Source organism: Callospermophilus lateralis, chromosome 6 (genome assembly GCF_048772815.1).
Source record: "Callospermophilus lateralis isolate mCalLat2 chromosome 6, mCalLat2.hap1, whole genome shotgun sequence".
Lineage (NCBI taxonomy): Eukaryota > Metazoa > Chordata > Mammalia > Rodentia > Sciuridae > Callospermophilus > Callospermophilus lateralis.
Genome location: NC_135310.1, coordinates 22,111,989 through 22,133,708, shown reverse-complemented (window position 1 = coordinate 22,133,708; position 21,720 = coordinate 22,111,989). Strand labels below are relative to the sequence as shown.

Sequence of the window (21,720 nt, the reverse complement as noted above, 5' to 3'; positions counted from 1 at the left end):
TTTAGTTGTGGAATTCAAGTCTAAATGTTTATGTGAAAATTATTATAGTAAACTTTTAATATGGCAAAGCAACCTTAAGCTCTATTTTAGCCAATTGAAACATAATCTAAAATTATATTAGGACATTTTCCTTGTCTTCAAACTGTTTGGTGTAACAGAATTATTGATATACAGCTTGGTGGATTTCACCAGTTAATGCACATTATTTTCCTCTCCTTCCCTCAATTATATGTATACTGAGAAATGTGCATTTGTCTGAGGAATTATTTTGTTTGCTACCACTTAATGAATCTCAATATTTTGAGTAAATGTACCTCAGTCTAATCAGAGTTTTTATGACCTTTATAACTATGTTTAAAATCCTTAATTCCTTTTTCTGGGTGTTTGTGAGCCTGATTGCGGGTCATGAAGTAAAAATGTATTATTCTACATATTCACTAGCTAAATAAACATAGCTCTTGTTTAGAAAGCAAAAAACAAAACAAAACAAAACAAACAAACAAACAAAAAACCTTGGGGGAATCAGTTTACCATATCTTATAGCTAGGTCAATCTGAAGGTCATGGTCAAGATCACTGATTCTCAGTGGTGTGTTTCTTCTCAAATGAATTTTGCCTATTAATCTTAACCTCTCTTTGAAGTGATGAATAGAGCATCTATATGAAAAAAACCATAAAAATAATTCTGCCTCTATCTTAACATCATTCATGTGAAATAAAGCAGAAAAACCTCATCATGTGATGAAATGTTGTGGTCTACCACCAAGGGCAAATTTCATTTCATACACACAACCATTTATCAATGTAGTGGGAAACCACATATTTTTATATACTGCTGAGTGATATTACTCCTTGGCTGCAACTAAGTAAGAGACAGGAATGTCGTACTTAAGACCATTCTGGAGTGAGACAGGCAGGGTGATTTAGTGATTATTGCTATGTGGTAGTGTGACCTCCTTACACAAATCATTTGACCCACTAGACCTTGAATTTTTTATCAGTAATCTGGGATAGTAATATCACTCATTTGATAAGTCCTTCTGAGGAGAATAAAATAATACATGTCAAGCATCTAATTGACGTTCTGTCACAATGCAAGCATCCAATCATGTTATTGCTTATACCTGATGCTGGACTAAGGATGTTAAATCTTGGGCGTTTTTTTAAAAGTAAAGATTGCATTCTAATTCTTAAAAAAGTTACAAAGATAGTGTAAAGGGTTCTCATATGCCTACAATTCACTTTTCCCTGTAGTTAACATCTTACATCACTATGTAACATTTGCAACATTATGAACTTGTATTGATACATTATCAATAACTAAATCCCAACTTTTTTTGGATTTCAACAAATTTTCCTTTTTCTATTCCAGAATCTTATCTAGCATATTACATTGCATTATTTTTCGGGTCTCACTGAGTTCCTCCAAGCCTTGGAAGTCCCCAAACATTCCTTATTTATAGTGACTTGACAAATTTTAGGAGTACTGATTATGTATTTTGTAGAATGTCCCTAAATTTGAGTTTAGCTGATGTATTTCTCATAGTTGCAGTGGGATGATGGGGGATAAATGCTGCAGATGTGAAATATCTTCTCCAGAGTATACACATTAATTTATCACAGATGATGTTAACATTGATCCCCTGGTTAAGGTCGTGTTAACCAGATCTCTGTGTTGTAAATTTACTTTTATGCCCCTTCTTCTACTATGAGCTTTGAAAGCAAGCACTAAGAATATTCTGTACTCAAGGAGTGGAGAGTTGTGTGTACCTTGTTGAGAATAGAATATCTGCATAAATTCTTTGGAATTATTTTGTACAGAAGATTTGTCTTTTCTCCCCATTTAATTTTTATTTGAATATTTGCTTATATTGGTATGAGCTTGTATTTGATACTATGGACTATAATCCATACTGCATTATTTATTTCATTTCTTAAACTGTCTTGGCTTTGGCCATTCAACGTTCTTCACTTGACTTTAGTGTCCCTTTGACATAGTTCCATGGCTTTATATTTTTAGGATTTATTCACTTCTGGCACTACAAGTTACTCTAGTCTCATTTTGTATATTTGCTGTCCTTTCTCTGTAACAGGTTGTTTCCCCCAAGGAGTCCTGACCCACCCCCCAGTTTTTTCAAAGTGAAATTAAAACACAAGGTCTTCAGATTTCACCAATTTTTAGGCAAGGAGCTCTCGGTAGAACCTACTGGTGAAATAAATGCAGGGTTTGTTTCAACAAATGACTGACTGTTGGTGGCTTTGGGGTACTGTTGCTTCAGTGAACAGAACTAGGAAACAAGTGTTTACCAACACACATGTAAACATTGCTACACAAATTTACGATTTCATAGATTAAACTTAAATTCATACTGATATCTTCAGCTCCATCCAGTACCACCTGATTCATTGTGGCTTTCCCTTTATGCTTATTTATAACCTCCTATTCCAAGGCTGATAAACTTTGCTTACACTATCTGCCATTTATTTATAATTTGTTTAACCTTGTTATACATATGTGCAGTGATTTCAGAAATGTTAACATATCCCATGGGAAGCAACTCTACGAACTAAGGTAGAGTGCTTGCGTTCCATTCCTGAGTATAATTTTAATAGGTTTGGATCAGTCCCTTGACCTTGTGAGCTGTTCCTTCTTATTATAGAATATTTAGCTTTCTTGTTTCTGTAAATATTTCTGCAAATATTCCCCTCACAGTCTGAGCTGAGTGGTTTACAAATCCAAACAGATCTGCATGGACTCTAGACCCTGCATTTGTTTTACTGGTAGATTCTGCTAAGAGCTCTTCAGCTGTATGCTCTTGACAACATTAATCTTAGGAGCTACTCTTTTAATTTCTGTGACAGATATTGACTAACGTCTCAGTAGACATACATTTTTATTAGGCCCTTAGGAATTCCAAATCTTATTCTTTCAAGAGATACTGCTGAGAGAAAACACGTAAAAAGTAACATGACATTCAAGAAATCCCTACAGTTGTGATACCTGGAAAAATAATATGTTATTCTAGCTGGGTGGATAAATTTACACAAGAGATCAATGTAAATGATCAACTGACAGTGCTCTGTGGAAGTGAATCTGAAATGAGAAGCCATAGTATATCTCATTTCCGGGTGATTCAGGAATGTTGTAAATATATGGCCTTTATTAAACCCCAAACTATGTCCAGAATATGCATACTGGCTTCTGTTCTACGATGCTATTTCATCTACCTGACATACAAATTCCAGGAAAAAGTCTGAAGGATGTGAAACTATTTTGTATGTCCCAAAGTAAGTTTTTTTATTGTGAAACATCTTGTTGAGGTATGAATATTGTATTTTGTTGATCAAAAAATCAATCATGGTAGAAAACCTGCTATGGGGTCCACTCTTGGATTGCGAGACTTCTGTTCCTGTATCTATCCTTCAATAAATCCTACTCTTACAAAAAAAAAACTGATCAAGTGTGGATTTACAGTGTTAATGCCATATGCAACTTAAAGTTGTATTTTTTAAATAAGCATGACCCTGTATTGGTTATTAGACATGTTATGTCAGACCCTAAATGAAATACATCAGAGAAAAGTAGAGTTTTTTACAAAGAGTTCTCATATTTTTTTTTGCAAAATCTACTGATATTGGATTAGCCTGACACTGCAGCATGGAACTAGAGATACTTGAAGAGAACAAAGCATTGATCAGAACTCAAAGAGGATCCTACAGCAATAATCCACTGAACTCCTTCACTTACCTAAGAGAAAGCCTCCTTCCCAACATCTATAAAGAATGAATGGTGGTGCTCTAAGCACAGATCTGACCCTTGGAGTGCAGAAGAGGCAGAGAGTTGCAGGTTGGTAAAGGATTCTGACCCAGCAGGTTGTTGAGAAGGAAGCTGATTCCTGATCCATTTTAACAACAGTCACTTCCCATACTCACTAAAGCTACCAGGTTCCTGTCACATACCCCATCTCTACAATTACCTGCCAACTGCTGTTGCAGAACTACAAAGATGAGTTACTCCAGGGGGAGTAGTTTATCACTCCATGACACCGTTTTGTGACAGATGGATAATAAAAGCAAAGGCACACAGCAAGAAACCCTGTTTTCTCTCCTTAGAGAAACGAAGAGACCCACGGTTCCACTATTACTAACTGATCCTCAGCATCACTTCAACACACCAGTGATTGTCCTTGTTTTTCAAATGCACCATAATCTTTTGAAATATGAATTAGCTAAATGTAATTGTATTTTCAGAAAATTGAGGCTTACCATATATTATCATCAATTTGCAGGGAGCCTGCTGTTTCTGTCATAACTGGGGGGAATTTCTCTCAACAATAGATGGTGATGATATACTTAGAAAAATATCTGTACTGTTCACATATGATAAGACCAGGTGGGGTTGAGCAATAGAAATCCAACTATTAATAACAGTGATAATAGCATATTCTTAATTGAGCGATTCTCCTTTCTTCTTTTCCATCCTACATAGAATTTAATTTACATCTTAATAAGCTGAACAAAAATAATGGAGGGTCATATTTTTCTGTGATGTGAGCAGAGAAAACCCTTTAGGTAAAGAGTAAAGTATAACATCAGAGGAAAAAAATTACAAATTCTATGTTTGAACATGGGCAAGACTAAACTGTTCTGAATCTTATGGCAAATTCTCCCTGGAAAGACCATGAAGAAAATTTAGCAGCCCAGACCTTCAATCAAAATTGAGGTCATTGTAGTCATTGGAGGTCATTATTAAAAAAAAAAAAGACTTGATTAATCTTCCTTCAATAAATCTAATACTCAGGCAATTTAAAGGAATATGAATTTCATTTTCTTTGCCTGATAAGTTAACAATATAAAGTAATTACAGACATATCTATTTTGATCTGAATAACATTATATCAAATTCTGTATTGAATATGTAATTCTATCAGATAAAATAAATCAGTGGAGAGCTACAAATACCCCTAAATCAGAAAAATATTTTCTCTAGGAAGAATCATGTTTAGCAATATTTCCCAAAATGCTTCCTTGTTTTATGAGAAGAAGGATTTTTTTCTTTTGAAGTTAATGCCAAGGGTCTAGGTTGGAAAAGGTAACACTACTTAGACATGCATGTATAATGGTGAGATTTTATTAACCCAAGAGAAAGTACAAATATCAACAAGGTTACTTTATTGGAGTTAAATTTCCTTTCAATCTATAGTCTATATTTTTTCAAATCTAGACATTCCAACTTGGAAAACATGAGGCACATGCAAAGGATAAATGTCAAGCTGATCATTATGCTAACAAATATCATGTCCCATTTGCAGTGCAGCTTCACCTGTTGGGCCAGGTTGCAACATGCAGGCACAGAGCTGCTTGCCAGAGAAGGACTGGGAATGAGCAGTGTCTCTGCTCATTTTTTTTGGTACTAAGGGTTGAACTTAGGGCCACTCAACCACTGAGCCACATCCCTAGCCCTATTTTGTATTTTATTTAGAGACAGGTTCTCTCTGAGTTGCTTAGTGCCTCACCATTGCTAAGGCTGGTTTTGAACTTCTGATCCTCCTGCCCCAGCCTCCCAAGCCACTGGGAGTCCAGGCATGCCCCACTGCACCTGGCTTGCCTCTGTTCTTCATAGCCATGGGAACTCGATTATAGAACTATTGAGATTTTAGTTGGCCAGCCAATGCATTTCCTTCCCAAAGTTGGATCCAAATAAATGGACCCAGGGGCAGATACATTGAGATTAAATATCATTTTGCTAGAAGTATTAATGTACATAGAATATTTAAAAGAATGTACAAAAAGATTAATAAGTAAATCCAATATGCTTTAAGGATATGAAGCTGGTATATGAATATCAATAGTATTCTATGTGCTAGAAACAAACATTTTTTTTTTTTTGTAAATTTAAAATTGAGGTAGTACCAGAAAAATCAAACGCTTAGAATCTGAACTCTGAAAACTATGAAGCAGTGCTAGGATAAATTTATTAACTTTCTGGAAGTTACATAGGTGGGTACAAATGTGGAGATTTATTGACCAGTGCACTAAAGATTTTTGCACTTTACTTTGAGTTTTATTTCAATGAAAAAGTTATTAAAAGTTGAAAGAAAAACCCCAACAAAAAAAAATCAAATGGGATAGAAATATAGATTAATGGATAAGATATGTGCCTACAAATTACTTTTGAATATTTTATCCCAGAATTGGGTTGACTAACTATCTAGTCACTGGTACTGCTGAACTTAGCCCACTAGTATAGCCCACATTGACTATAGAACAGAGAACCAGCCAGAACCCTGGAGTCAAGTGCCTGACTCCAAATGAAGGAAACAGTTGGGCTGAGCATGTCTTGTTTCTTTTTCTAATCCACTAATAAAAGCAAGTCACTCCTCTCCTTGTTAGGTAAGGTGGGAGGTACGAGGTGTTCCACAGTAAGTTCCTTCACGAAGAATGTTGAGGTGAAGAGAAAGAAAGACCTTCCTCCCAGCCATGACTTGACTTCTCTGTACTTTAATTTTCACATTTGTCAAATGATAATGTGGTTTTGTGAGCACTAAAAAAAAAGATAATGTGTGTGAATGGCTCTGCATATACCAGTAAATGTGGGATTGGAGAAATAACACGTTGAACTTGAAGGGAGAGAGGCTTTCAGGAAGATAGTCTAATCCATTTGTGCTATTTTAGTTATGAAACTAAGGTCTGAGGAGGTCGAGACCCTTCTCCATGTTCCATGGCTTGCTGAAAATAGATAGTTGATAGACTACGTATGGAAGATTCTCATCAGTCCAGGTTCCTGCTCCAGAGTTTCTTCTGCTATAACACTCTGCTGAATAACCATCCTAAATGGTGATGGATAGAACTACATACATTTCTCCCAACCACCATGAAATTCCTGTTTTCAGAAGGTACAATGCCTAATCCTGCCTCTATGGGAGCTCCATGTGCTGCTACACTCAGGTAGCAATTTAAAGTCGTCATGCTTTTGCAATAAGAACAAGATTACTATTTGCAATCAAGGTAGCTATTTTCACAATCTATTGTGAAGCAGTTAGACAGGTATTCTTTTGAAAGCAAATAAACAGTCGACCTCAATTATTTGGTTCCATTTAGCGTATTAGAAAAGGTAATGGTTTAATGACACTCTAGTGGTCTAAAATAGTTAACGCATCACAGAAAATGAATCATGAAATTCCCGTCTCACTAATAACTCTGAGACTAGTGTTATGAAAAGGCACTAAACCCCAGGGAATCAGTGTTTGCACCTTCCTACCAAGTGGAAATGTTATTCGTTTTTTTATTTTCTATCATTGGTCATGAAAGCATAAGTTCTTGTGGGAAACGGGGAACCCTGTAATATATCTTGTTTATCAGATAATGAGTCCTTGTAACATATCTGAGACAGTTGCTTTGACAAATAAAATGGTCCTATAAAGGCCATTGATTTTCCAATTGTATGTCCCATGATTCCAAATGATCTCTCTTTAGACTAGAATCAACAGGGATGAGATTGGGGTAGAGCTGAAGAGACAGTTCTTAACTGTGGTCATCTCCCTTGTCATGTGCAGAGCCAGTGGATTGACAGGGTAAGGAAGTATGTGTGCTCACTTCAGATTGTCACAAACACAAAGCTGTTTGTGTTTATTTTGGAAAAGTTTATGAGCTAATACCTTGCAAATATCTGACAGGATGAGCTTCTGCATCACGATTTGTTATCAGGGGATGGATGCCAACACTTATGGTCAGAGAGGCAGCTGAATCCATGTGGAACAATCCCAGGGAGAAGCCCCCAAATTGACTTGGCCAATGTGCTGTTGTACAGCTGAGTGTCTTTTCCTCTGCAATCAGAAGAGTGCCTCCTCTGTAGGTTTCTATGTGCACCATGCAGTCTCTGAGTGACATAGAAAGAACAAGGACTGAGAAGGCATTTGTTCCCATGTTCTACCATACTCTTTTCTTGTCTTTAAAATGGTGAAAATTAATGTTTATTTGACAGGATAATAGTGAACGATCAGTTTCTCTTATTATTGTAGATAGCTAACTGACACTCAAAAAATTATTGTAGATATTTGCCATTAAAATTAGATAAATGTAAAAATTGGCTAAAAGTAATAAAATATTATACTGATTATTTATAAATATGTATTTGTTCATAAATCTTACCCATTACAACATCAGTAGGTGGATACATTTAGAGGGCACATGGCTCAAGAGACATGTATTGGTTTCCTCAAATTTGCCTTGTTAGGTCACCTTGTTTATGTTCTGGAAAAATATCATTATTAACACTCACTTTCACTTTGAAAAGTGACCCAGTTTGGGTAAGCTCATTATCACCTTAAATAAGGACCAAAAAGAAAACACTATTCTCACAGAGATCCAGGAAAGTTACTATCTTAGTGCTGATGGATGAAGAATCCACAAGACAGCCACTGCATTAAGACATTTGAACTGGGAACACCAACATGGTTGTTCATATTTATATAATAAATCTTAAGTAGTGATTATTAAAACAAGAACAGTAAATCCAGAGGCTATAAGTTTTATCTCTAATACAGAATTTTCCATTTGGTACAAGATGTGTGTTTATTTTCCTACAATTTGATCCTGATATTAACTTTTAATACCTCCAAATTCAGGTGGGTGTTTTCAGTATTAATTAAGATCATTTAAGTTTCTGCAGGTTTTGGGGTGCCTCCCTGTCTCTGTCTCTGTCTCCTGGAAATGTCTCTGGTTCTAGCAGCTTTAGTATTTAGCTCCAGTATATGGGGGCTTGGGGTAACTTATAAAAGCTTATTTAAAACTTATCAGACAAATGGCCCTAATTTACTTTTATTATCCTATTAAGATTGGAAATTGAGGGAAAGAAAACTTAACATTAAAGGCCCGGGTTCTGGGTGACAGACAGAAGTTACCCTATTTCGATGATGTTGTAATTTTTTTAATGAGGTTCTTTTCTTTCTGTCTTATATAACTTTCCATGCGTATTCTGTAAATATTGATGTTAAAATGCCCTTTTTCTCTTACTCCTCATTTCTTCTTGGAAATTTTTCTTTCAATTTGGAAAATATTGTACTTTAGCAAATTATACTTTTAGCAATGTCTTATCAAGCAAAGTTGGAAAGAGGGTTTAAATTGAATCTCTTTCCTCTTCGACCTGGTCTGAGAATTTTGTATATTATTCTTAGGATAGATATACATATATTGTCACATTTTCAATTACACCTAAATAAATTAGCCTTTAAATGGAACTCTTTGGAAATTTCTATTTTTATCTGAAGCCCAACATCAAGGGCAAACCTTTTTCTCTTTCATTCTAAAAACTCCAAACTCTCCAACTTCCAAGAAATCCTCTGATTGTCTTCAGCTCAAGAATCTTAGTGTCCAGTGAACTATTTAGGCTGAAGCGAAGAGGATCTGACAGGAGAGAGCCTCATATTCTTTACCCATAAGGAGCTGAGCCTTCTGACTTTCTAGAACTAGACGTTGGGAACGTAACACTTAGACCCTTCACTACACACTCAGATAGCCACTGCAGAAAAGCAGACATCTGGAACTAAGTAGAAAGTCTGCTTCATGCCAGTGGTGTGCTCCAAATCCATTTTGTTTTCTAAAACTTGTTACCTTTATTTCATCAAATCCAGATGGTCTCCAAATTTCTCATCCATATGCAAGTCCTAAAGTTTAAACTTCCAGTATGGAGTTTAGATCTGAAGCCATAGGTTTCCTGTGAAATGGTTGGCAATTGAGAAATGTTTATTCACATGTAGCATGGGTAGAGATAATCACAGTGCTTTTTAAATTTAAAATATATATGTATATTTTATATTTTTTATATAACATATATTATATATATGTTAAAATCTGAATGATAACATAAATGTGTAGTACAACTCCTCTCTCAAGAGATATTTTACTTGGGTATCAAATAGCAATATCTGATTTAAATATTTCTGCCTTGTCAATCATATAGAAGAGATTCATATTACCTAGTTCTTCTAAATCGGGGGTTTTGTGGCCCTAGAGATGATAAAAATAGTGAAATCACCAAATGAAATATCAGGGGTTAGATAATGCCAAACAGGAATTACCATGAATTGCAGGTTGTCACAAAGGATACAGTACCATGATACAGGAGACTTTTAATATAAGCTCCTGTGAATCAAAAGCGAATTCAAGTTATTTCCTTTGCTCTTTAAGGATTTGCTTATAATACATGAAAACTTCTTTATTTTTACCTCTGTGAAGTTTGTTCTATATTGCGTAAAGCCATTATTGAGTTCAGAAAATGAAACTGCATGAAACATTTTGTAGGTAGAATACATCAAAGCCACTCCAAAGTATGAAGTTTGCACAGGTGGCCTTGGCTTTGCCACTGCCATTGCTCTTTCCCTTCTCTGAAAGCCCTGGAAGCACTTGACACATACATATACAGACCTGGTCTTCATGATTGTGACCTCAGCAGTGATCTGTTTCTATTGTTGCAGGCAATGAAAGCTTAGAAGAAAACTATGTCCAGGACAGCAAGATGGGGTTTGTCATCAATGCCATCTATGCCATGGCACATGGGCTACAGAACATGCACCATGCCCTCTGCCCTGGCCACGTGGGACTCTGTGATGCCATGAAGCCCATTGACGGCAGAAAACTCCTGGACTTCCTCATCAAGTCCTCATTCATCGGCGTGTCTGGAGAGGAGGTGTGGTTTGATGAGAAGGGAGATGCTCCTGGAAGGTAAAGCAGTCTTTTCTGTGACAGATCTGAATAACTTTTTCACCCTTCCCATTGCCTAGATGGTAGTTAGGTCTCCATTTGATTCTGTGGGTTCTCAATGTCATGAAGATAGATTCAACAAGATAGCTGAAAAGGTAGGTCTAGTATCACACGGAAATTACCAAAGTACACACTGCCTTTTGAAATACTTCCTAGTAACCCCCCAAGAGCATTGCATCTTGCCAGTGCCATCCCCCTAACCAGCTCTCATTTGGTCCTACCCTCAGAAGGACTAGAACCTCCCTGGAAGCCTAAGAAACTAAAGAGATTTATACCTGACATGCAGACCACCCCAGGAACTGCCTGTACCCAGCCAACATCAAACTGATCAATTAATTGGTCACAGTGCTATTATGAATAGTACACCTACTTAAGGTGCTTACTCTGTGAAGAGATACAAGTCCTATACATGCATTCCTTTTTCTCGAGCTAACTTATATTATTGTTAATATATTTCTTGGAACAAGAAAGGAAAGAATTTTCATTCTGGGATTTAGTCTCTAATGGTTTAAAAAAATTAATCAAATGAGAGATGAGGAAAATTAGACTTTAATTTATGTGTGTGTGTGTGTATGCATGCACATGCTTATATAATTCCCCAGAGTCTCTTGACATACAGTATATTCTACAACACTCACTTTGATATCACCAGTCTGCTCATACGTCATTCATATGTCATTCTCTATGGTATATAGATAATGATGTTAGTATCAAGAGTAGTTATGTTCATTCAAACAAATTTTCCTAGGAAAGAAATAATGAGAATAATAAGAGAAAAAGTAAAACCTGCAGTAGAAGCAAAAAGGCCTTCAGCCTGGCTGCTATGTAGTAGGTCCATAATCTTCTAGGCCCTGTTACTTTTCGTTTATGGTTTGCATAGATGGAACATCAAATCACTGAATTCTCACTGTCTTAGGTCTATCATTATCCTTCTCTGACAGATGATAAAGTTGAGTGTCAGAGAAACTAAGCAACTCACCTAAGGTAACACAGAGGGCCATTGGTGGAGGCAGTGTAGTCTGGCTCTGGAGTTTATAAGCTAATTGTAAAATTAGGCAAAACTTCTAGCAACTTTCTTAAAGTCATTGTGGAAGTACTGTGAACCCAAATCTTTCTCCAGATGTCTCTTCTTTACATGTAAACTTTAATTCCAACATTTGGAGAGTTCCTTGTGGGGGCTAAGTGGAATCTCTCTATTTAATATACAACTGCTCTAGGAAGGATAAATGACATGTCACAGTTAGCAATTAAAATGAATTTATAGGACACCCCCCAAGCTGCCAGAAAAGTGGGAGCAGATTTTGATCAGAACTTGAGGATAGATGATCCAGGGCTTGGGAATGTGGAAAGCTTCACAGTGCTGATTACCTTAGGAAGTGATACCAGGAAGAACAAATAGGTCTGAAATTCAGAACAGGAACCACCTACTTTGCTAAGCCCACCACTGTAATCCTGCCTTCCACTGGAAATGAGGCTCAGTACAGGGTCAAATTTGCAATGCTAATCTTTCTTTATGATTCCAGAAGAAAGCATATGCCCAGCCCAGGGCCAGATACATTTTTTTACATTTCATAAATACAAATTTCCTCCTCCTTTTTCTCTTTGTAACTTATCCAAAAGGTAGTGCATAATTTTAGCTTGTATCTCTTCCATCTGTAATTACATATTTAAATTGTGAGCTTCCCCTGGGTCCCTTTTCAGGGATCATTTCCTCCTGTTTGAAATTGGTCAGCTTCATCTGTGATCAGTTCCTGTTTCAACCACCTCCCTCTGCTTCCAGCTCCCGTCATACCATTGCTCATGCCTCTGGTCTCTCTTGTAGTTATTTTAGTTAATCATTGCACAACATAAACCGAATGCAATGAGAGGATGCTGTGAAGATGCAATTTACAGCATGAGCATATTCCAAATAAAGGCCAACATGCCAGGAAGGAACCCTGGGGTTAAGAGCAAAGAGCAGCTTTTATTAACACACAGAGCATAGGGAGGCCTCTTTTCTGTAAGTCAATATTTTTCTTTTGGTATGTTTTAGTATTTTCCCACAGAACCCCTCCAGCATTTGGCACTTTTTTAAAAATATGTTTTCGTACCAAAATACTGTGGATTTTGAGGTCCCTAAATGTAAATAAAGTGTGAACTAATTTCCTCTATGAAAGTGCAAAACTAAAGAAGTTGAAATAAAAGTCTTAGGAAACTGACTTATAGAAAAACCTTATTCTAAAGCTACTATTGCAGCAAAGCCTTCATTGAAAATTCAAAGAAAGTGTCATGGCATAATATGAAATAAAACACAAAAAAATTAATGAAATTGAAAAGAAAACTACTCCATGGAATATTTGCAGTAGGTTCTATAGCCATAGTGAGCTTAAAATGGAAAGATATTAGAGGTACAGATTAGTGCCTTTGAGCACAGAAAGAGTGTGAGCTCACAATTAATATCCACTCAAATACCACTCAGTTATTCTGAAGAACATTCTGGCATGCTTCAGTAACAAGAGGCATAATAACTCTTGCTGAAGCCAAAATAGCACAAAATTGAAGGATGAGCTCCAGGTGCACTGGTCTCTCTTCTCACTCTTGGTAAGCTTTGCTCACTGCACAAGGGGAGACTTCCTGTACACTGGACTCCTTTCTTTCAGAAGACAGCTCTTATAGGAATCGCCTGAATCTGGACATGGAAAAGCCACAAGCTACCCTGTGCATGACAGGATGCTTTCACACATTGAGAACAGGCAGAAAAGTCAATAAATTGAAAAGTCAATAACAAACGGGGTCAGATACAGCAAATAGGCTTTGAAAGCCAACTTAGGCTTAAGGGTAGTAGAATCCCTGAGTGAAATGCTGAGAAAGACCGTGCCCCTGAGTCAGGTATAGAGAGAAATAATTCCAGGATGACTCAGGTAACAGCAGGGGGGAATGAAGATGAGAAAGAGAAAAATCAGCTGGTTAACTGTTATGTATTTCCTTAGGTCATGCACCAAGAGCAAGATACCATGACCTGTATTCTATGCAGCCCAGTAGGGGGAGATTCCTCATAGGTACTACAGAAAAGAATTCCACTACAGAGCTAGGAAGGGAAAGCCAGACAGACGTAGAGGGTTGGCACATGGCCACATGAGTTATAGTTTGTTTGCTTAGAGTGAACATCAACATGGAAAGTAGATGTAGGAATACTAGAGAATTTTTAATGACTGAGAGACAAATGGTTATGCCAATACAAATGCCTTCTTCAGTTTTGTTTATTTATATTAATAGAAAGAACTGAAGTATTTTAGAGTATCCATGGAAATGCAAATATGAATGATTCTGTGATATTGCCTTGCACATTATCTTAGTCCATTGGGGCAGTTATAACAGAATATCATAGAGGGTGTGACATATAAACTAAAGAAAATTATTGCTTACAAGTCTGGAGGCAGAAAGTCCAAGATCAAGGCCCTAAGAGATTTGGTGTCTGGTGAAGTGTCACACTCTGAATCACAGACGAAAGCTTCTAACTGTGTCTTTATGTGGTGGAATGGAGAAGGGAGTTTTATTTTGAGACCAGGGCAAGGCTTTTGTAAAGACATTAATCTCTCTAATGAAGCCTCTTCCCCATCTCTTAACACCATCACCATGGGGGTAGAATTTCAACAAACATTGGGACCATAGGACCTGTGCATTAATGCCAATTATAAAGTGGTTTTGTACATGCCTTATGTTTATAAATCCCCACAAGAAACCCATGAAGCTTAAAGACTTTTGTGACATTGCCAAGTAGTGTAATCTATGGTTAAAATGTTAGAGAAGCACCAACTCATACATTCTGATATCAAGTTCTCTGTTCTTTCCATTGCATTGAAGAATTCTCCAGCTCTCCATGCAGGAAATGAGGAGGCCTTGCCCCCAGAATCTGCTTTGGCTGTAGTAAAGATTTCTTTAAAAATGAAAAAGGCAGCATTACTACTGGGAGGAGCTTAAATGTAGATTTACTGTTGCAAAACATTTTAGCATTGAAACTTACTAAAGTAACTGACACAGGTTATTAGATTCCAGAAATGTTTGTCCTGATCCGGGAAGAGATCAGTTTAAATGTCAATGCATAAGAGGTCATATCCCTAACAACCTTACTCATTAAATATACCTTTCTGAGTTTTCTTGTTCTATTAGTGCCTAAAAAAGGTTCCAAATTTGGTAAAACAATCCTCTTTTTATCCAGTGTAATGAAAATGGCAATTCAATGTGAAAAGGAATGGAATATAAGTAATCAAATATTAGTTATTAATATTCTTATGGATTGTTACTTGTTCAAAGATTAACTTAGGGAATTATAATTTGAAGGAGATCCTCAACTCAATACATATAGAATTCTTTTTTGGAGGATGAGCAGAAAGACATTTATGAGAGTAACATATTCCTTAGCAACTATGGATGATGCACAGATCCATTCTGGAAAATCAGAAGAAACATTAGAAATAAACTAAAATGTTTACAGTAGCTGGAGTTAGGATGTGCAATGATTCTAGCTTTTATCTGTCTTCAATTAAAATATATTTAATATATTTCTTTGTTTTCTACATGATGTCCGTATCCTACAAGACTCACAGGCTCTTTCCCCTGTAGGTATGATATCATGAATCTGCAGTACACTGAAGCTAATCGCTATGACTATGTACATGTTGGAACCTGGCATGAAGGAGTGCTGAACATCGATGATTACAAAATCCAGATGAATAAGAGTGGAGTGGTACGTTCTGTGTGCAGTGAACCTTGCTTAAAGGGTCAGATAAAGGTGAGCCACCTCTGTGTTCTTGTACTATATTGTCAAGGAGGTCTACCACTGAGACATTATAGAGGGAAAAGGAACTTTATTGAGAGAAAAGGAATTCTAAAACAAGTCTATGCAGAAAGGGTGTGCCAGGCTACCTGCTTGTACTCCTGTGTTTAGATAAAATAGAAAAACAAAGAAAGTATTAAGAAAGGGAATAGGTAAACTATTAGAATATTTAAATCGCTTTTATTTTAATCATGTTGATAAATTGGGAACTTACATATACTGTAGGCAGCAAGGAGATGAAGAATCAAATTAAAACTTGAAATGGAAGTAAATGTGAAAACCAAAGTAAAACCAACATTGCTGCTGAGTCATGGTTCCAGTTATGACTGAATAAAGTTCTGGGGCTCTATGGCATGATTTAGATGGATGTATTAATTAATTTGACTGTGGTAATCATCATAACGATGCATAGATGTATCAAATTATCATGTGGTTCACTTTGAATATACACCATTTTGTCAATTAAACATTTTAAAATTAAAAAATTTTAAGCAGAAGTAAATGTGGTAAAAAAAACCACACCAATAATAGTGCTTAGTCATTGTTCTAGCAATTGTTAAAGTAGGCAAAAGCTGAGCAATGTCAAATAAGTACAAAACTAAAATAACAGAAGATGAAATGAGGTAACATAAGAAGCTTGGCATGTCACTTCCTTTTTCTCTGTCAAGTCCTTTGATTCTTTTTTTTTTTTTTTTTTTTTAAAGAGAGAGTGGGGGAGAGAGAGAGAGAGAGAGAGAGAGAGAGAGAGAGAGAGAGAGAGAGAGAGAACTTTTTTTTTTTAATATTTATTTTTCAGTTCTCGGCGGACACAACATCTTTGTTTGTATGTGGTGCTGAGGCTCGAACCTGGGCCGCACGCACGCCGGGCGAGCGCGCTACCGCTTGAGCCACATCCCCAGCCCCAAGTCCTTTGATTCTTCTGAAATGAATTTTTTTTTCTCTAACCAAGAGAGAGTCCCCACTTTCTAATTATATCCAGGACTTTGGGTGGGAAGAGATGAAGTAGAATAAGTGAACCATAAGTTTACTGTAAGAAAGCTGAAGTAAATGCAGACATATATTATCTGGTGTGCTAGAGAGAATTCTCAGTGATGAGGTTTGGGGCAGCACTCTTTGTATGCCATGCTATTTCAATCAAAGTGGATGATGCACAGGGAAATGGAGCAGAGGGAGGGATTGTGAACTGGCAGGAGTGAGGATTAGATGAACTAATAGGTCTTTCCCATCTCTAATTTTCTGTGATTCATCTTGGGGAGAAGACAGACTGTCACATAAATGTCACACAGCACAGCTGGAGCTGGAGTAGATAGTGTGTGAGGCTCTGGCTCCCTCCCAGAGCCACGGTGCCGCTACTCATCTCTGCCTTGCAGGAACAACCCTACAGAAGAGATGCCCTTAGTAAGCATAAGGCTCTGATGGCAAGGATCTAGTCATGTAGTATATGACTTTGGGTGTACATGCTGGAGAAGTCTTATTTCAACTTCCAAGAAAAAGTGGAAGTTTATGGGCCAGGAACAGTTCTTGTCAAATGACATGAGCTGTCCTGGTGGACAAATTCTCAGTGACTCCAGCCACTGTGAGAAAGCAGTAAGTTTCTGAGACAAATCACCCTAGTTTTAAATATCTTGTACCTTTTCTGCAGAAGTTATATGAAAATATTTGTCAATTATCAAGACAACTAGCCAATCAGATTATTCTCTACTCTAGTGCTGTGTCAGGATGCAATGCTAAAGGGCTCCATGACCGTGGCTAATCTTTGAGTTTATAGGTGCTGGGGTTTGGATATGGTTTGGGTGTGTTCCCCAAAGATTCCTGTGCTGGAGGTTTGTTCACCAATGTGATGATGTTAGAATGTGGTAGAATATTGAAGAGCTGGGACTTAGTGGGCGGTAATTAAGTCACTGGGGGCATCACCCTCAGAAAACATTTATGCCAGTCCACCGAGTGTTAGTTCTTGTGAGAGTGTATTGGTATGAAGTGAGGACACCCCACATGCTTGACCCCTTCTGCACCCAGCAGTTCCTGTTTTATTTCTCCTCCATGTTTTGATGCAGCCAGAGGAGACTTCACTAGAAGTCCTCCCATTTCTGAAACTGTGAGCTAAACACATCTCTTTTCTTTGTAAATTATTCAGCCTCCAGTATTTTGTTTCAGCGACAGAAAAATGGACTAACAGAGTGGATTATGGGAAGATATGACCCAAGAGTTCTTATATAGCTGGTGTAGTATCAGGCAATTCACTGTCAGTTTCTAATCTATACCAAAGAGCTTCTGCAGTGTTAAGAATGATCCTAAGCCAATCCAGTGTGTATGAGAAACAACTCTGTTTCTCCCTCAACAGCCATTTCTTCTGGAATTCTTTCACATGGGGCCATCTGGTGGTATGCAGAAGTATGTCCTTTGAAATCCAGAAGCTCCAAACTTCTTGTCCTTTACCATAAGATGCCAGACTAATGGATTCTGGTTGTATCGTCTTTTCTTGATATTGAGGAAAACAAAACAAAACAAAACAAAACCAGCACATCTGAGAACTGACACCACATATAGAGGAGAATGCAGAAGTTTGAGCTCTTATGCTTCTCTGACCCAAAGGGTGTCACATGTTTGACTCAGGTCTCCTTTCCAGTGTGGATATAGCATTGATTCTGCTCCATGGACAATCACTGTGAAATGGTCTATGAAACCACAAAGTATTTCAGGAGATAAGGGGGAAAAAAACGGCAGAAAAAATAATTGTTTCAAGGATTCCCTGTGCTCCAGCTCCCTGTCATAATTCTCTCCTGTTGCTCTGAGTGCTGGCAAGCCATGCCTGGGTGTCACATTCCATGTGTATTCCCACTTGTGCATTCCAGAAGAGAGGCCTCTTTCCTCCTCAAATTCAGAGCAAGGCTGTCTGCTGACATCTTTCTGCCTAAATACTGAAGTATTTCTGGCAGTGATTTTGTGTTATACCCATTCAGTATCATCGAATGAGATCCCAGAAATCCTTGCCGAGCCATTACAGAGCACTCACAATAAGTGCAAATCTCTTGGGGGCCAATTTTAGAAATATTGTGTGCCCTGCAGGAGGAAAATATGCCAGTTCTTAGTAGCACCAGGAGAGGGGTGTGGTGGTGTTTGTTTCCCATAAACACCTTGGGAGGTAAAGAAACAAATGAAATCTGAATCCCATTTACCAAATAATGGCACTTACATTCTAATACCACTAATTTGCCCCCTACCAGGCCCAGGATGCAGAAAGCTAAATCTCAGTAGCCACCGTGAAGACAGGAGAGAGGCAGCTTCAAGGTGACTGTCAAATATGCATTTATATCAAGTGGGAAATAAAGTCTTTAGGAAAAGGCTACTCAGTTTTAATATCCAATGCCATTTAAAATGCTAAAATAATAATTGGATGTCTTTTCTGACAACGTATAGAACTTTCTTATGATAATTTACTTTGAAGTAGTTAAAAGCCCAGTTTCCTTATGTTACTTATATTTAGAAATATATATCTCTTATAATATCTTATGGAGGAAAAGAATTATTTCAGTAATACCACAAACACAGGCAAATTCAATCATATTCTTTACTGTTATGCATTGTATTAGGATCTTTTCAGGAAGAGTCCATGACATGTGATTCAATAGAGGGAACTTAATATAGGAAACCGGTTAGAAAAGCTTTTTAAAAGGAGACACTCAAAGGCACTCTGAGATCAACTCAGAGATGAGCAACAGCGAAAATTCATTCCACTCTCAGGCCAGAGGAAGAATGCACAGCCTCTACCTGAGCTGCTCCTTGAGGTGGAAGACAATTCTATTTTCTCTCTCAGTTTCCCATCAGTCCATTCCATTTTACCAAACCTATTTAGAATACAGTTGATAAGAGATCCTGGAAAATGTATTCACAAGTATCTCAGTGCAGGTTCCCTTGAACACTAAAAAAGTATGCAATGAATTATTTGGAGATTCAATCTCAGAAAAACAAGAGTGAGAGTGAAAGGGAAGTAAGACAAGAAGGAATGAGGAAACACAAAAATAAACAAATAAGCAATAACCAAAAAAAAAAGATGCCTTATTGAGAAGGACCATGCCTCATTGGCATGACTACTGACTGAGCCTTGCAGAGATCTCAGGGCAGACTATTCACACTACTGGAGAAAAGAGGGGAAAAGAATGAATGTATCTATTTTCTGCTTCCTTTGGTCAAAGTTTATGCTCACATGGAGTTGCATCACCTGACCCCTCAAGTAATGACTGAGGAAGCCAAAATCCATGTCTTCTTACTTGGCTTCCTCTTCTGGTTCTGGAGGTAGTGAGAAGGAAAAGAGCCTGTGTGTCCCCTGTGGTCTGGCTAGGGTTTCTGTGAAGGTGAGTCCAGTGGAGGAAGTTCTGGGATCTGGCAAGTACTTTCAGAGAGAGAAAGACAACTGAAGGTGTCTGAAGAAGAAACAATAGTATTAGAGGCTGAGCTGGTATTCACAGAAGTGGAGCTGGTGGCCAAGGGCACAGGGGACAAGGGAGGCTAAGACAGTCTGAGGAAGCACTTAATTTATGGACAATGTCATGCAAGTAAATAACAAGGGTCTGGAGTGACGGGTCTCATATACGGAGTCTGATGCTCTTTTGCTTGTTATGGTGAGGAACAAAAAGGGACGGGAAGGCAAAGGGAGGGAGATCAGGACCGACATCAACCAAGCATGTTCTTGTTCCACTGCAACAGATGCTTTACCTACATCATTTCAATTACTCCTTGAGACAACTTTTATGAAGCAGGCATTACCACTCTTATTTTACAGATGATGGATCTGAAACCGAGAGGGGTTAAGTCTCTTGCTCCTGATCTTTCTCAACTAGAATCTGCCAAAGCTGGGCTTGGAGCCATTCCAAAGCTCTTATCATCCTATGGCCACATGTTGCTAAGCTATCCTTCATTATGTGAACTGGCATGTATCCTACAAATGCAAATTTCAATTTCCAAGCTTTAGTTGCTCAGTAGTTCGCAAAAAAAAATCATAAATAGTGATCCACTTTTAAAACACAGAAGGAACAGAATCCAGACTTAAGGAAACAATATTTGTGAAGGAGACAGGGTTTAGTAGAGACAAAAGAAAATGGCAGGGAAGCAAGATAAAGGACCCTACAGGTTGCTTTCACTGGCCTCCGATCCGTTCTTTCCCCTCTCTCTCCTTTTTCTCTTTTTTTTTCTGTTTTCTTTTTCCTTTAAATGTGTCTTCAGATTATTTTGTCCAAGAAAAGGGTTTGGGGTTGGGAGACTGGGTTGGGAAGTTGATCATTTCTTCTTCTTCCCTTCAACCAGCCAAACACAACACCATGTACATGAACAACTCTACCACAGTGAATTCCACCTTTTTGTCTAAGAAGCAGCCATTTTTTAAAACAGAAGAAATAGAAGAAAGACCAGGAGAGTAGAGGAAGGAGACTAGAAGGAGGGATAGAGGAGAGAAAGAGGAAGCACTGGGGACTGGAATGGAGCAAATGAAATTTCATGCATGTATGACTATGTCAAAATTAACCCAAATATTACATGACTTCAATCATGTAATTTATGAAACTTGTACTATTTGAGATCAGTCTAAGGAACATTATTGTTCCATATATTTTCCAATAATGGAAACGTTGCAACAAGTTCATCAAAATGAAAAATAACTAAGGATATTCTAACATTATTTTCTGGTAAAATATTGCCTCTTTTATCTCAGTACCTTTGATTGGAGGACTAATGAGCTGCGATACACTAAAAGGACAGGAAAACTGAAGTTAATAAATTGCTTAGCATTATCATCTTTTGAGTTTGCCTAATTAGTGGTACTAATTTAATAGGAAAAGAAAAATTAAAGGTAGGTGAAATAACATACAATATTTTGTATTGTCTCTTATGATACCGCTTATTCTAATTAAAATAAGAAAGAAACATTCATTTATTAATTGAATTTTTCTCATATCAGTTAGAAAACAAATGATGATTGGGAATGTAAATGTTCTATTTTGAAGATAGTTATGAATTTTTTCAAAAAAGACTTGATTTCATTTTAGTTTCAAAATTATTTAAAAGTAAAGTAAGAAAAGAAAAATGTTTTACATTTGTTCAAAATGTTCTGTTATTTGGTATTTTATGTAATTATGAAACAGTGGTATAAAT

At 37.2% G+C, this 21,720-nt stretch overlaps 1 protein-coding gene across 3 annotated transcripts in view; it reads left to right on the top strand.

Moving 5' to 3' along the window:
• Grm1 (glutamate metabotropic receptor 1) overlaps window positions 1–21,720 on the top strand; it is a 376,580-nt gene that overhangs the window by 304,484 nt on the left and 50,376 nt on the right. For all 3 annotated transcript variants that reach the window (XM_076859661.2, XM_076859662.2, XM_076859663.2), the window contains exons 4-5: window positions 10,475–10,721; window positions 15,363–15,531. In XM_076859661.2, the coding sequence (XP_076715776.2) occupies window positions 10,475–10,721; window positions 15,363–15,531 (416 nt within the window). The remainder of the gene's footprint in view (window positions 1–10,474; window positions 10,722–15,362; window positions 15,532–21,720) is intronic.